This window comes from Pundamilia nyererei, unplaced genomic scaffold (genome assembly GCF_000239375.1).
Source record: "Pundamilia nyererei isolate P.nyererei 1_Seehausen unplaced genomic scaffold, PunNye1.0 scaffold00136, whole genome shotgun sequence".
Lineage (NCBI taxonomy): Eukaryota > Metazoa > Chordata > Actinopteri > Cichliformes > Cichlidae > Pundamilia > Pundamilia nyererei.
In genome coordinates this window covers 122,491-137,585 of record NW_005187537.1, presented here as the reverse complement: position 1 = coordinate 137,585, position 15,095 = coordinate 122,491, and the positions used below count along the sequence as shown (strand labels likewise).

General features: G+C 40.3%; 3 protein-coding genes across 4 annotated transcripts in view; 2 read left to right on the top strand and 1 right to left on the bottom strand.

Annotated features, from left to right (window-relative positions):
• LOC102205929 (transmembrane protein 150A) overlaps positions 1–1,927 on the bottom strand; it is a 5,047-nt gene extending 3,120 nt beyond the window's left edge. The window contains exons 1-5 of the mRNA XM_005743798.1: positions 1,659–1,927; positions 963–1,010; positions 805–870; positions 645–712; positions 424–554 (exon numbers count right to left, since the gene is read on the bottom strand). Coding sequence (XP_005743855.1) covers positions 424–554; positions 645–712; positions 805–870; positions 963–1,010; positions 1,659–1,723 — 378 coding nt within the window. The 5' untranslated portion in view covers positions 1,724–1,927. The remainder of the gene's footprint in view (positions 1–423; positions 555–644; positions 713–804; positions 871–962; positions 1,011–1,658) is intronic.
• Positions 1,928–3,484: 1,557 nt separating this feature from the next.
• Positions 3,485–7,599, top strand: LOC102205653 (NFU1 iron-sulfur cluster scaffold homolog, mitochondrial). The gene is made up of 8 exons (XM_005743797.1): positions 3,485–3,747; positions 4,170–4,270; positions 4,360–4,495; positions 5,347–5,413; positions 5,498–5,609; positions 5,694–5,757; positions 5,981–6,155; positions 7,004–7,599. The coding sequence occupies exons 1-8, from the start codon at positions 3,683–3,685 to the stop codon at positions 7,097–7,099; spliced, it is 816 nt and encodes a 271-aa protein (XP_005743854.1). The 5' UTR covers positions 3,485–3,682; the 3' UTR covers positions 7,100–7,599.
• An 865-nt stretch (positions 7,600–8,464) lies between these two features.
• Positions 8,465–15,095, top strand: part of ccar1 (cell division cycle and apoptosis regulator 1) — a 17,188-nt gene continuing 10,557 nt past the window's right edge. The window contains exons 1-13 of one of the 2 annotated variants that reach the window (XM_013913540.1): positions 8,465–8,526; positions 9,679–9,839; positions 9,933–10,108; positions 10,220–10,351; positions 10,873–10,905; positions 11,367–11,563; positions 11,819–11,945; positions 12,481–12,600; positions 13,186–13,378; positions 13,538–13,682; positions 13,799–13,951; positions 14,075–14,300; positions 14,947–15,009. In XM_013913540.1, the coding sequence (XP_013768994.1) occupies positions 9,728–9,839; positions 9,933–10,108; positions 10,220–10,351; positions 10,873–10,905; positions 11,367–11,563; positions 11,819–11,945; positions 12,481–12,600; positions 13,186–13,378; positions 13,538–13,682; positions 13,799–13,951; positions 14,075–14,300; positions 14,947–15,009 (1,677 nt within the window). In that variant the 5' untranslated portion in view covers positions 8,465–8,526; positions 9,679–9,727. Of the gene's footprint in view, positions 8,527–9,678; positions 9,840–9,932; positions 10,109–10,219; positions 10,352–10,872; positions 10,906–11,366; positions 11,564–11,818; positions 11,946–12,480; positions 12,601–13,185; positions 13,379–13,537; positions 13,683–13,798; positions 13,952–14,074; positions 14,301–14,946; positions 15,061–15,095 lie in introns of both variants that reach the window. The other variant, XM_013913541.1, reaches the window with a different exon arrangement.

The following is a 15,095-nucleotide window of genomic DNA, read 5'->3' as shown; positions in this document are numbered from 1 at the left end:
GAGTACTATCAGGCAGTGTGCAGTGAAAAATACGATGTCGCCGAACAGGTTTATGATTTGAAACATTTTCCAAGTATTTGGATGTCCTTAAACCCTTTGTTTAAATTATAACTGGTTTCCTTTCATTCCTGCTTCACTAACTGATTTTTCTAGAATCGTTTTGTCACTACATGTAAGTGCAGTATAACACTACAGATCACGTAGCAGAGTGTCATATTTGCCCTTTAACACACTAAAAAACACTATAACCCAAGCATAAATGGCACTTTAGTGTGCTTGGGCTCTCATTATAGATGGCCTAAAGCTACAAGATACCCGCCTTTATTTGCTGTTTTAGCACAAGCGCAAACAGAAATTCTCATTTAGATCTGAAACAATGTAACCCTGCAGAAACACCGCTGCAGTATGACGTTCGGCACTTACGTTGCAGTTTCCGGCTGCGAATGCCCCCATGGCTGCAATCACACCGAAGACCAGTGCAAATTTACTCAGCATGGACTGACTTGAGTGCCTCTCCATTATATGGGCATGGTGGAATATGCAGAACAGGAAGACTAAAGAAGAGATCGCAGTTGGTGTGACACACATCCCTCATACATATATATGTGTGTATAATGGTTTAGGCATTTAGCAGGTAAACTCACACATGAAGGATCCGGCGTTGATTGTGGCTGTAAAAAGTGAATTTTCTGGCGGATATGTTCCACTTGAGCTGAAATAACATATTTAGTTTGTTTCATTCTGTCTCAAGATTTCATTCCAAGGAAGAAGAAAAATGAACGGGTGCATTTAGTCTTCTTTTACCTTATTGTAGGAACCCAGCAGCATCCAGCATCAGTATGATTAGCCCTGCAGTAGTTGCCGTTACCCCTGCGAACAAGTTAATTCCATTTTAGAGGCTGCATTATTAAATAAACACTGGGTCATATTTAAAACAAAATGAGGATGATTTAAAAAGTCACCAGTCAGTGAGGGCGCACACATGATTGTTGGAGAAGGCTAGCCCGTATCTGGAAATATAAAACAAAAGAAAAACTGTTAAGAATCTGCAAACATCAAACCAGAAATGCTTCCAAGGAAGTGTCACAGCATGTGAGCATCAACGCCAAGCACGTTTTCAGTTTGGTGTGACTCAGTCGTTAAAGTCGTTTGTTCAACAAGATTTTCTTTTATGAACTTAGTGACAGACACAGTTCACACCCTGCAAACAGAACAAGCCGGCTCACATATTTTCAAACTCCAAAGCAGGTGAGTTCTGACGTGCCTTTACATTTAGAAGCTGCTCTGACGTCGACGACTGCTTCCACAGACGATGTGCAGATAAAACAGTACAATAAAAGATTGTGAAAAGCAGCGGAAATAATATGATGCCATTTTCTTTACTTCCTCTTCATGGCCAAATGTTATCAGCATTGCAGAAATCCCACTGATTTCTGAAAGTGCCAGGAAAACGCAGTTCATGTACTAAGCTTGACTATCAAGTACGTGGTGTGACGTTATCGGGAAAAACATTCAGATATGAATAAACTCTGTTTACTAGTTTCACATAGAAAGAACATTGTTATGACTGAGTAAAAATGACATGTTTAAAAACGTTCCCACAGCTTTATGACAGTGTAAATGTCAAAAAACAAACAGTGAATCTGTAGTAAACTTACACACTCCACGTTCCAATGAAGGACACCAGGGAAAGACAGATGGGGAAAATAATCCACAACCCCATGTCTGGATGATGATGACGACAAGCAGCAAAGAGACGGATTCCAGAGGTCCAGCTGTCTTAAAAATACTCAATGTCAAGCCTCTTTGGGGGGTTTATAGAAGCCTCATGCAGTCAGCATTATATACAATCAGTACTAGAACAGAAAACCCCCCCAAAAAATCCTAACTTCAAGTCCTTGGAGCAGACGTTTGCACTGCTGTTGGTAGTTTAGTCTTCCTCCATCCGGAGGACTACCTCCCTTTTAAATCAGACTGTCTCTGCCACTCCTTCAGGGCACCACCTTGCTGTGTTACAACAAATATTATGAAACACAGGGTTGGTCTTCTTGTCACATTATTTGTTTTGTCGACGGTCTCCCTTCTATAGTCCTTGCCAGCTACTGCTCTGTTTGACACGTATTAAAGATCAACTCAAACAGTAAATGTTTGGAGTTGTGCACAGATTTGAATTTATGAGAATTTTCCAATGAATGGCTGGTAGGATTATTAGATTAGACAAGCTTGGAATGCTTTAAGCCCCGTGTCTTGTCTTTCCTGTCAGGTAGGTGGCTACGTGCACCCTGTACAGTCATTTCAATAAATATGAATTTCAGGTACTTGTACTGTACATGTGTGTGTGTCTGTGCTGTAGTCTCTTTTATACTACATAACATTTATTCTCAACTACATTTTGGAGGAAAATATCCAATATTTGTTTTCTACATTCCCCACATAAAGTACTGTGCAAAAATCTTGAACAACCCAAACACTGGGAAAAGGCTGAGATGTGCCAAATTATACAAGACAGTGGCAAAAGGTCTTATGGACTGATGAATCCAACTTTTTGTTTGAAATCATCATCAATATGTAGGGAAGAGGTCAGGAACGAGGTACAGCAGTGAGCGTCTACAGCCGTCTGTTAAACACAGTGGGTCCCCTGTAATGGTTTGTAGCTAAATTTCACACAGTGGTGTCAGAAAACCTGTCAAAACAGAGAAATACCATCAGATTTTGATCCACTGTGCAATACCACGTGTCAGCATGACAATGATCCCAAACACACACAGTAAAAGCATAGCCTAACAGGAAAAACACACACAAACACGAAGAGCTTTAAATGTGCTACAAGAATTCTAGGCAACTATTCATGAAGGCTGCTTAAAGAGGTGACAAGAAAGTAGGCCGAGAGTCTTCAGGCTGTGTTGGAAAATAAAGGTAATCATAGCAAATATTGATTTTCAAGCTAGTATGGTACAAACTACCTTTTGTCTCCTTTATTGTGTTTCTACGTCTTTGCACAAGTTTCAGTAAATTGCTGCACCTGTTTCCTGTTTTCCTAACAAATGATAAAATGAGCGGTGACTCAAGACTTTTGCACAATACAGTATATATTTACTCAACAACTGAATTACAGGCTGCTCTTTTAGAATGCATTTAAATTGTAAATCCAACACTTATATTTATATTTGATTATCAATATATTTTGTTGTGGATCACTGGAGTGAAAATAATTTAATGATCCAAGTCCTTTCTTCACCTACTGGTTTAGGAAAAAGCAACCAATCATGTTTGGTTTTTAAACTTTTGAAAGTCATTGGTTAGCCTCCCTGAAGCATTACACATGGATGATCTAATAAATCCACAACACTTGATCACAGGGCAAATGATAAATCAGTGTCAGATATTTCTTTTATATTTCGGAATAATGTAAATCCTCAAAGGAGAAATGATCACTCGTCTCTTCGGAGAAAAGTTTTCTTTTAATTTATGGCGCATTCTTTGTTCTTAGTAACGTTGTTTCAACTCTGTTACACGGTGAGGTAACGCAATACTCTTTCAGGAGAGGATCGGGGTTTGGGGAGGCCGAAAGAGAAGTTCTAGGGCGTTATACTTATTGTGGAGGTGCCAAAAAAAGACGTGGCAGCTCAACGTGCTGTCTGGCTGTCTGCCGCGTGGGGTCCTCATTTTCTAAACAAACAAAATGGCGGCGCGCATGAGATGGGGTCTTCAGCAGCTTTTACGGACAAGAAATACGGCTCACTTTAGGTTTGAACTATCCCCAGCGTTGGTCCACCGTACTGTAATACCTATATGATGAGTCTGTGTAAAGCATAAACCAGTATTGCGACGCGTCTCTGCATTTGAGACAGAAATTAGCTTTTAGCCAGCTACATAGCTAGCAAGCAAAACAAATGGGACAAAGCTTTGTCTCCAGGCTAACTCATCCGCCTAGGTGTGGTTGGAGCTGTGGAAGAAAGTAGTTTAGTCTAGTGTTAGTTAGTTTAGTCGTTTTCACTGTGAAAATCACGTGGTAGCTGGCACACGGCCGCTAGCTAGTTAGCATAGTAAAACTTCATTGTTAGTGAGAAGGTTATTCCATGCATAACAACGCCACCCGTTTATATCCTGCCTCAATAAATGAATGAGTTGAGGGGATATAAGGTGTAATGTGTTCTTTGTGCTTCAAGGTTTCCACAGCCGACCAGATGTTCATACCACTCACTGTCCACGACTCCGAGCTTCAGAAGAGTCCAGCCTCACCTCGGGATAGGAGCCACACAATTCCCAAGTGAGAAACTCTTTTAGAAGTTTGAAAACCTTACATACGTTCACTGCATTATGTTATGCCTGAGCTGATGGTTATGTAATGTCTTACAGTAAGACACCTGTCCATCCAGACTCAAGATACACCGAACCCCAGAAGCCTGAAGTTTCTTCCCGGTAAACCCGTCCTAGGAAGTGGAACGCTTGACTTTCCTTCTCCAAGCTCGACTGGATGTTCTTCTTTAGCCAGGTTGTGTGTCAGACTTAGTGTTGCACTTCAAACACATTTGAAGCCTTGGGAGGCACGTGTAACAGGGCTAGCACTAAAACAAGAAGAATATACTGTATGCTCACTTCATAAGGTACACTGTGCTAATACTAGGTTAGACCTTGTTGGCTTCCTTGAATCATCCCTGTAGTCATAAAGGGATGGACATGCTTAGCACAAGACTCAGGTGAGCTGTGGTATTTAAATTATTCCCAGTTGGAACTCAGGAGTGTTTCAAGAGAATATCCCCCACAAAATTATACCTCGAACAACCTGAACCATTAATATAAGGCAGGATGGATCCATGGTTTCATGTTGTTTATACTAGTTAATGACCCTACCATCTGAATGTCACAGAAATCAAGACTCAACAGATCAATTTTATTACTATTTACTATTGTCCAGTTTTGCTGAGCTCATGCAAATTGTAGCCTCAGTTTCCTGGGGGGCAGGTTTGAGCCTGTGTAGCCTTCCTGTGAGCTTTAAGCAGTTTGTCACTCACTGGCTATTTTCTCTCTCTTTCTTTTTTACCATTCTCTATAAACAAATAGAGGTGTCTTCAGTTCTGATCATGATGGGGTTGCTTGGCTGAATAATACGTATAGCTGATGTGACAGATGTAAACCCTGAAAATAACATTTTGGTCCTCAGTGGATTCCTGAGGAGAGACACATCGGGTTCCTTTGCACATTGTCAGGATGTTTTTTTTTCTTTGCTGATACTTTTAGTATCCTGAGTCTGATTTGTAATCACAAAACAGACCAAAAGGACTTCATTGTTTCATGATATGTTTTTTTTATTTCTTACTGAACATGATAATGTGTTTCTCTCAGAGACCTCTTTGAAATTGAAGGAGTACAGAGTGTGTTCTTTGGCCCCGACTTCATTACTGTCACTAAAGTAAGTATTTAATGTCCTCTTACAGTTTGTCTTTGTAGTTATAGTCTAATCATATAATACATGAGATGTTTGTTTTCCTATCAGACGGACGAGGATGTTGAGTGGACGGACATTAAGCGTCATGCTCTGGAGGCCATTGCTAAGTTCTTTGAGAGTGGTGAGCCGATAACAACGGGAGCAGTGCACCATGAAAGCAGTGAGTGTACAGTGTGAAAACATGCAACTTTTTGACTTGAAATTGTGTAAATATTTTCCTGTTTTACATTTCTCTTTACTGTAGGTCATTCTGAAGATGATGATGATATTGTTTGTATGATAAAGGAGCTTCTGGACACCAGAATCAGGTAGCGATTTCTCAGTACTGTTGAGAGCTGCTTAAGTAAACCACAGTTGCGCTTCAGAAAGTATTTATGGCACGGTAACATAATACCTTATTGCTTCACTCACGTTCACAAAAAAAGATGTTGTTAGTGTTCTAAGAGATAGTTGTGCTGAGATAACGGTCTTAATCTCTCTGTTTCTCTGTCCTGTTCTGTACCAATTGATACGGTCGCTCTTAATCACAAGACCTACAGTGCAGGAGGATGGAGGTGATGTCATCTTTAAGGGTTTTGAGAACGGAGTAGTCAAGCTGAAGCTGGTTGGTTCCTGCACAGGTTGTCCCAGTTCTACTGTCACACTGAAAAATGGGATCCAGAACATGATGCAGTTTTACATCCCTGAAGTGGACAAAGTGGAACAGGTGATAATCTATAGAGCCGTTCTGGGATAAGTTTTTGTGTAAACTCTTCTGATATCAAGTTTGAGAAACTCTTGTTTGGATAAATAAGTCATCACATACAGAAAATTCTGCAGTCACTTTAAAGCGGACTTATTAAGATCATTTCTGCTTCATATTTTTAGTCTTGGACTCTTCTAGAGTGGTTTTGTATTATTCATTTGTTCAAAATGATTGTTAGTGCGTCCCTTTACAAATGAGCTGTTTTGTTTATTACTCCTATCCAATTTTTCTTTCAAAAGTAGAAAAATATTTTAGCCTTTGCTGGTTTCATTATTTTAAACGTAAATTTTTTTGTTCCCCATTGAAAGCTACTGGAGCATAAATACTGAAATGTTAATGCTGGCTATTAAAGAAGGGGGTAATGCAGCTTGTTGCATGTGGGCTGTGTACAGTATCCACAGACTTGCATTTGCCTACAGAGGACACGTGAAGATCAGAAATCAATCATGGAACCAAGAGAGGATCATGGCGTGGTTTGATGAATTATGTTTTTCTTTAGGTCAGGCTTGATACCACCAGGATGCACTATATCAATATGAAGAAGGCAAGCTAGTGGAGGAATTGTGATTAGGAAATATTTTAGGGAAACCCTGGGTCCGTGTGGATGTTACTTTTACATACACACATTTGCACTACACCTTCAGAGCTATTCTTGCCATACAAGGTGGCAAGAAGCAGGAAGCATTCATTTTACAGCTGATGGGTTTTCCAAAGCTCAGTTGCAAGCTCGGTTAGCTTGGTTTTAAAAGAAGAAAATAAAAATATCACTTTTATATAAAAATAATTTGTACATTCTCCCTTTTTTCCAGGTGGAAGATGAAGTGGATAAAATCAGTGCAAAGGTTTTCTCAGAAGTGGAGCGCAAATTGCAAGATGAGAAAGTTCCCCGGCCGACCCACTCATAGACTTTGTTATATACACAGCACTGTAGTATTTCCACATATTACTGTTCTAAATCACAATACTGAGGAACAGAAAATTACCTACTATACTTTATACTGTTAAGAGTTCTGTACATACTGTATTCACCCAGTTGCCAGGTAGAGGTCACTAACTGTATGTCTGTTTACAGAAGGCTCAGTCATGTTTTTCTGTGTAAGCAGAACACTGTAAGTGGTGTGTTTTTATTTATTAAAAATACTGTATATTTTGAAAGTTGGAGATATTTGAACGTGCGTGGCATCGGTTAAGACTGTTTAGAGGGACCTTTTGAGAAAATGATCCACCGGCTGCTGCCACATACCGAATGACAAAGAATCTACCAGTACGGTAATCTGTAAATGAAATGCAAGATACTGAGGCTACAATTATTAATTGAACTGAGGTAGGATAACAGTTTATATGTATCCTGAATTTATGTGGTCTAATGTAATAACTTCATTACATTAAAGTTCACTATTTGAAATCTGATGTTTATTGTGACCTTTAATTCGCTGGTGTTATGTCCTAGAAAAAAAAGCTACTCAGGAAAGGAAGCTTTTGTATAACATTGTCCACACATGCATCAAAGAAATTTTTTTAATGCAACATGGGGGAGGAAAACAGATTAAGTCCTTCACATTTTCCAGGGTAAATATCTTGAATTATGACTGAATAGGGACCCTCTGGAGTGTAGCTCAACTTGACACAGAATGATGGATGCTTGAAATCACCATTACATTTGAGACAGTATGAAAGTAGCTTCATACTGTTTAAGTCAGACATGCAGCTTGTTTGAAAATGGTAGCAGAGCGGTAGGAGATGGAGCTAGAGGTGCTAGACCTGAAGATGCCGAGATTTTCATTGGAATTGACCACATGAGTAGAGTTTCAGAGACAGCTGTTTGGAGAAAAACGTAGAGAAGTAAGGCTGACATGATTTGGACATTCACAGAGGAGGAATAGTGAAAATGGAGCTGGGTGGCTAGAGGAAAAGAGCAAGGGTTGGTGTGATGGTGTGAAATATAATATATAATGATACCTGTATAAGCAGTTCGTTATATTTTTTGCTGTGTTTAACAACGTCTACATTTTTACCGGCTGTAAAACAAAACAAAACAAAAAAAAATAGGTAGCCTAATAGCTGGATTATCTTAATTAGCTCAGATGTTACATTTTAATTTTGGCCTAAGCATGTCCAAACCTTTACGATCAGTGGTAACAGACTATTGTTCTTCTTTATATTCCTACATGAAGTAAGGAAGTGCTGGAATTATCACCACCATATGCACACGATTACAAGTAAATATTTGAACTACTATGTCTACCGTCTGCTGGCTGTGGAGCGCGGATGGGGTTTCCATTCTGCGCATGCGCGTTCTCTATCCGTAATAGACCGGTGCAGGGAGACAACGGTAAGCACTGTTGACAGTGTTTTAATGAAAATCTTTATTACCTAAATAATTATAAATATTTAATGTAAATGTAACGTGCACTCTTAAATTGCATGCAAGAGAGAGCCTGCCGTCATCACGCTGTGTATTATTATGCTTTTAAAAGACTGGTTATTCACTGCAAGAGCCTGTGAGCTTAATTCGGGCCTCGCTTTCGACAACAAATCTAGCACGAGGCTAATCTGGCAACAAAGCTAACGATGCGAAAATGCTACGTGTTAGCTCTATATGTGTTGCTATCGTATCTGTCGTACAGTAGCCATGCTGCATTTTAATATATTTGCAGTTAAACTGGGGACTTTTGAAAGGTGCTGCCTAAGCAAAATTAACGTAGCTACAAAAGCTCGAGTCAGCTTGTTGTTACCTTCAACAATAACAACATTAGCTCACTAGACGAACGGAAACGTTAAGTAGCCTAGCTGCTCACGTTAGCATACTCTCAGTGAGTAGCTAACGTTAGCTGGACAGCCTTTGAGCCCGTTTTGGTTGCTGTGTCAGCATATGCTAATCTGAAGAGTCCTGGAGATAACTATGAGAACACTCTTTCCCACCTCATTAAATAATTAGTATAGTTTTCTTTTTGGATTCCCTCGTGTTGCCTTACTATCATAGAAACAGTATACTACATATGTGAAGATTATTTTGGCAAGTGCACTCAGCGTCAACATCATCACCATGAGCTGTGAGTAAGGTTCTGATAAATGTCTTTTCTGTAGACAGAAGTCAGTTTTTTTTTAATAGAAGGGAAAAATTGGCCTATCAGAGTTAAAATGCTTCACCGGACGTGGTTTTAGTCTTCATTTGTTGTTCTGTGCACCCTTGCCTTGCCCTTGTTATGTGTAACATGCTTTGCAAAGTAAATGGTGACATAAGTTAAAGCCAGGCCAGACTCCCTGCTTGAAATTCATGCAGGCTTTTGACTGTTATACATCCACCACAAGTAACATCTACTCTTGCACATGCAGTGTGTCACACAAAAACACAAGCTGGTACTCCAATAGGCACTTAAAGAGTAGCTGCTGGCATTCAAGCAAGTTCAAGTTCTGCCTCTAGAGTCATGACCGTGTGATCAAATTGCTACTAATACTCCTGATTTTTGGTTTATGTTTATAGTGATAGCATTGGCCTGGAGAAGAAAGGCTGCCCTTAATCTGAATGAGTCATGGCCCAGTTCGGGGGACAGAAAAATCCGCCGTGGGCGACTCAGTTTGCTGCCACAGCAGTGTCCCAGCCAGGCCACACAGGACAGTCTCTGGACCTCAACAGCCTGCACTGTGAGTATAGCAAAATCTGATCAAATGTCATTAGCACTTTACCCGGCGGTGCAATTACACTCACGTTTCACATTATACCCCACACCCCCACAGCTCTTGGAGTGCAGCAGCCGTCTCTTCTGGGAGCATCTCCTGCTGTTTACTCTCAGCAGTCAGCCTTGGCTGCAGCCTCTCTCAGCAACCAGTCTGCTGCAAACTATCAGCTTTCTCAGCAAACTGCTGCTTTGCAACAGCAAGCTGCAGCAGCCGCTGCAGCAGCATTACAGCAGGTCAGTCACAAAAGAGTAATGCTAAGCACAGTAAGACGTGTGTGTCTTTTCCCTGGTCACATTTGACGCTCTTTGCTACTGCCCCCTTTTGTTTTTTTTAAATGTCCATAGTCTCAAATCAATACAGCGCTTCAGCAGTATCAACAACAACAACAGCAGCAGCAACAACAGCAACAGCAGCAACAACAGCAGCAACCTCCCCAACAACCCCCCCAGCAGCAGCTGTACAATGTACCTCATCAGGTATCTTGCCGGCCTTTAGTTTTATTTGTGTCACACCTTATTTCCTTACATTCAAAAATATCCTTTTCAGTTTAGAATCTTATTGACATTGTGCTTTAAATTTAGATTTCTCTGATTGTTTTATATAGCATCACCGTATGATGTGTCACAGTAGACTGAACGGTTGTTTGGAAACTGACCATAAGTTTGCTAAATCTTAAAGTTTTGTAAGATCACTTTGAAATCTTTAAAATTAACATAAAATCCATTTCTGCTATTTTTTTTTGGCCCTTTTTGGTTTTTTTCCCCCAAGACAATGTAATGTAAATATGTAAATAAGGTAATTGTAATTTGATACGGCTGCACAGCATGTTTACATCTTTCGCTAGATGGATCGTATTATTTATGTTGTAAGAATCTGTTAGTGAGCAAACAGCTGTTGGGGAGCATTATGACAGCACAAGATGTGTCTTTGCTTTGGATGTAAATCTGTTGTTTCATTTCAACAAAAAGTTCACTTTTTTTTTCTCTTCTTAATTCAGCTTCCACAGCCTCAGCAGGCACTCATTTCTCAGGTAATGTGTTTACAAAAACATATTCAAACAAACTCAAGCTGCTACATAGGACAGATCTCGGTGTCTATCTGCCCTATCTGTTTACATGTTAGCTGGCAATTATGCTCGGTTGTGGACACAGACAAGGGCAGCTGCTCCAGACGAGGTGCAGCAGCTACACCCTGTCTGCTCTCATACTGTCACACTTTTTCAAGTACTACAGTTTTTTTGTGGACGTTTGCACAGAGCATTTGAATAATCAAACTATCATTTATGTTGAATTTTTTTCCAGATGACCATATCAAAGCATATTTCCTTATTATTTATTATTATTTTTAAGGTTCTTTTTCTTGAAGCTTTGTGTTTAATGCATATAGAAATAGAAAAGTTAGCTATCAAGCGATCTCCCTTGGTATTTTTTAGATATACCACTAAAATGTAATTTTAGTGTTTTGATTCTTCTTTCTTTTCCTGACCCTCAGCCCCCTGTTGCCCTGCCCACGAGCCTGAGCCTGTCTAACCCACAGCAGACAGCCCAAATTACTGTGTCTTATCCCACACCACGTTCAAGCCACCAACAGCAGACGCAGCCTCAGAAGCAGCGAGTCTTCACTGGTGTCGTCAATAAGCTGCATGACACGTTTGGCTTTGTAGATGAAGATGTCTTCTTTCAGTTAAGGTGAAAAAGGGTGGTCCTAACATCGCTCAGATTCTGTTACTTGGTGGTTTAATAAAATTAACACTTTCACTAGAAGTTTTTTAGTGTATAAATTGCACATACAATCCCTTTTCTTGCACCATTGTTAGCCTGCATAGGACCTTATTTATCATCCATAACTTAAAGAGCTACAAGTTTGCTTCTGTGAATCTGAAAATGATACAGCATTACAAACAGATTTTCTTATGTGTTTTTGTATATATTTGTATTTCATAGTGCTGTGAAGGGGAAGACTCCCCAGGTGGGTGACAGGGTCCTAGTGGAAGCTGTGTACAACCCGAATATGCCGTTCAAGTGGAACGCCCAGCGCATCCAGACTTTACCTCAACTAGCAAATCAGTCGGTGAGAATGTTCAAAGGTTGCATTTTGGAGCACAGCATTACAGTTTGTGGCTTTGTATTGTATTGAAATGCATACTTTCAGCTTTAATTTAAGGAGTTTCACAAACGCATTGTATTTCAAATGTAGAGGTATTTATACAGTCCCTGATTCTGAGAATTAGGAACTTTACTTTTTTCATATTATAATCACAATTATATCAGCACCAGTGTTTTCATGGAGTTCATTATAAAGTTAAGCACACAAACCTTTTACTGGTTTTAGTGTTTAAGTCCTTATTTACTGTAATAAAAATCATATCACTTTTTCATGTTTGAATAAACTCCCACTGTTGCAAAGTTTTTAAATGCAATTTAGCGCTTAATGCACAGCAAACACGTTCTCATCATCTGAAACTGGTGGGGTTACTTCCAATTACAATGTGCTCAGACTTTCTAGTCTTGCTATGAGTGTTTGTTTATTTTCTTTTTCCTTTTCAAAAAAAATTCTTAGTCCTGCTTTCTTTTTTTTTAACTGTTGTGTTTTCCATCCCTCCTAGCATCAGCAGCAGCCTCAGCCTTTACCTCAAGCTTCCCCACAGCTCAGCAGCCTTTACAATGAGCCAGGGATGCAGCTGCGCTACTCGGACATGCACACCACTGCGGACAACAGACAAAATGTAACCCCTTAGATGTGAATCACAGACTTTTTGTGTTCCTTCTCTCGGCTTGTTTTTTCATTTTTGTGTTTTTTGTTTTTTTTACTTTGAAAGTGGTGAGCAAAATGCCAAACCTGGCTGCTCACTAAGTATATTAAATGTCTTTACAAATACGCTTCTGGATGACAAATATTATTATACTAATCATTGTCTTTTAACGTGAGAAAGCATCATGATTTTCTGACAGTATAAAGCTGTACATCAGAGATGTCTCTTAAACTGACAGTAAACAGGGCCTCATATCTTTCTTATCAAAAGGTTTTTCCTTTTAACAAGTCAGAACCTGCTGTATTACTTTTAGCAGGTTAACTGAAATAACTTTGTGAGATCAAAGCTGCACGTCAGCTTTCCTTTGATTAGGACAACCTTTAAGGAAACCCCTGTTGAGATTTCTACAAGTCTTTGATTTAAACATATTCAGACCTTCTTCTAAGCAGGTGCTGACCAAGATTTTATTTGTTGCACAGCTGGCATGTTATTGATCGTTTCATGTCTGCATTTAAAGATTTTTTTTAACCTCCTTTTTCTTTGTTACTTTTTATGTAGAACCAGCCTCAAGCTTCGAGCATGATGAAGGCAGCCCCCACCATGCTGCAGTCACTACCTCCCCCGACCACATTCAGTGTTCCAGCCCAGGCTCCCCCTCCATCTCTTCTGCAGGCACAGCTGTCTGCTGCTTCTCTTGCCCCTCTTCTCCAAAACCCTCCTCAGCCTCTGCTGCCACAGCCTCCGCCCAAAGGTACAGTACTTGTCAGTGGCATTTATCTAGCGTTTCCTTGTAAAGCAGTCTGAACAACTAGTAATGATGAGTGTTATTTGTGCTGCTGTTTTGGTACCACCTTTGAACACAGAATAGTATGTGTAGTAAGGAAGTGGTTTGCATTCTTGTCATTGCCAGAAGTGTTTCCCGGGGGTCTCCTCCAGCCCCCAGTGAGAATGATGGCACAGCCGCAGCCTGTCCGAAGAATTGAGCCTCCGCCTCGTTTCCCCACTCGCAGCGATCGAGGCCCTGAGCTCATCCTCAGGACTAAAGAAGAACGCAGGTGAGATGGCAGACCATATAATTACTACATCATACGCCTATTCCACATCCATTTCATCCTCCTGTTCATTAGAAGTAATAAGTCATTAAGTTTTTAAAAAATTGATTCTTTAACAGAGACAGAGACCGTGAGCGCAGGCGATCAAGAGAACGGTCACCCACACGCAAACGTTCCAGAGACCGTTCACCGCGACGTGACCGCTCCCCAAGACGGCCTCGCAGAGTTGTACCTCGCTACACTGTCCAGTTTTCCAAGTTCAGCTTAGATGGGTATGTATATTGTTTCCTTTGTTAAAAACACATCATCCTAGATATGCCACATGTTAGCATAATACTGTACAGCAGGATGTGGCGCCCCAGTTTGAAATCTGAAAGCCTTCTTGTGTTCTGCAGCTCCAGCTGTGACATGATGGAGCTGAGGAGGCGCTACCAGAGCCTCTACATTCCCAGTGACTTCTTTGATGCTGTCTTCACCTGGGTGGATGCCTTCCCTTTTACGCGACCCTTCCAGTTTAGTAACGCTTGTAACTTCCACATTTTGCACAAAGAGGTGGATCCTCTAGTCAAGAACACGGCTGTGCTGGACCCTCCTGACGCCAACCATACCTACAGTGCTAAGGTACGACTGCCAGTGCTAAATAAGTTGCAACAATATAATTAATGTAAAAAAACTTTTCACACAGCTCTTTCAAATAATAAACTTAACAGTAATCAGCTTTAACTGCAGTGTGTATATCATAGCACTGCAGCATTAAAGTGAAAGTAAATCAGAAAATGATAGGCTTGTGTATAGTTGTCATGTTTGAGCTCTGCATATGTCATCTTTAGGTGCTTACAGAGGTACATACCCTACAGCCAAAAAGGCTTCATATACCATTCATTCTGTTAAAGCTGGTAATGCTAAATGGCAGTTAGAGGTGTGCAAGCCATCACCCACAGCTTTTCAACTAATCCTTGACTGTGACTGTTAACCCTCTATAGTAGGAAATGTTATGTTGGTATTTGTAGTATCTTTGTACACCTCTGACACAGTGTAAAGAGTGTGAATAGTAACAGCTGCCATCATAAGAGCCTCCGAATGAAGACGTGTATTTTCATAGGAACGCATTAGTGAGACAAAGCAGTGATGAAGAGGCATAATTACTGACTGAACTCTGACATTTTATACAAAGGGAATGCAGACCATAAATTGTGTAAAACATGGCATTTGACTTAAATAGTATAGTAAGGATTATAACTTTAATGTGGCCTCTTCCATTTTTCAGGTGATGCTGCTGGCTAACCCCAGTATAGAGGAGCTCTATCATAAGTCCTGTGCTCTGGCAGAGGACCCACAGGAAGTCAGAGACTCCTTCCAGCATCCTGCTAGACTGATTAAGGTATGTCAAACCCTTTAGAATGCACAGGAGCTGAC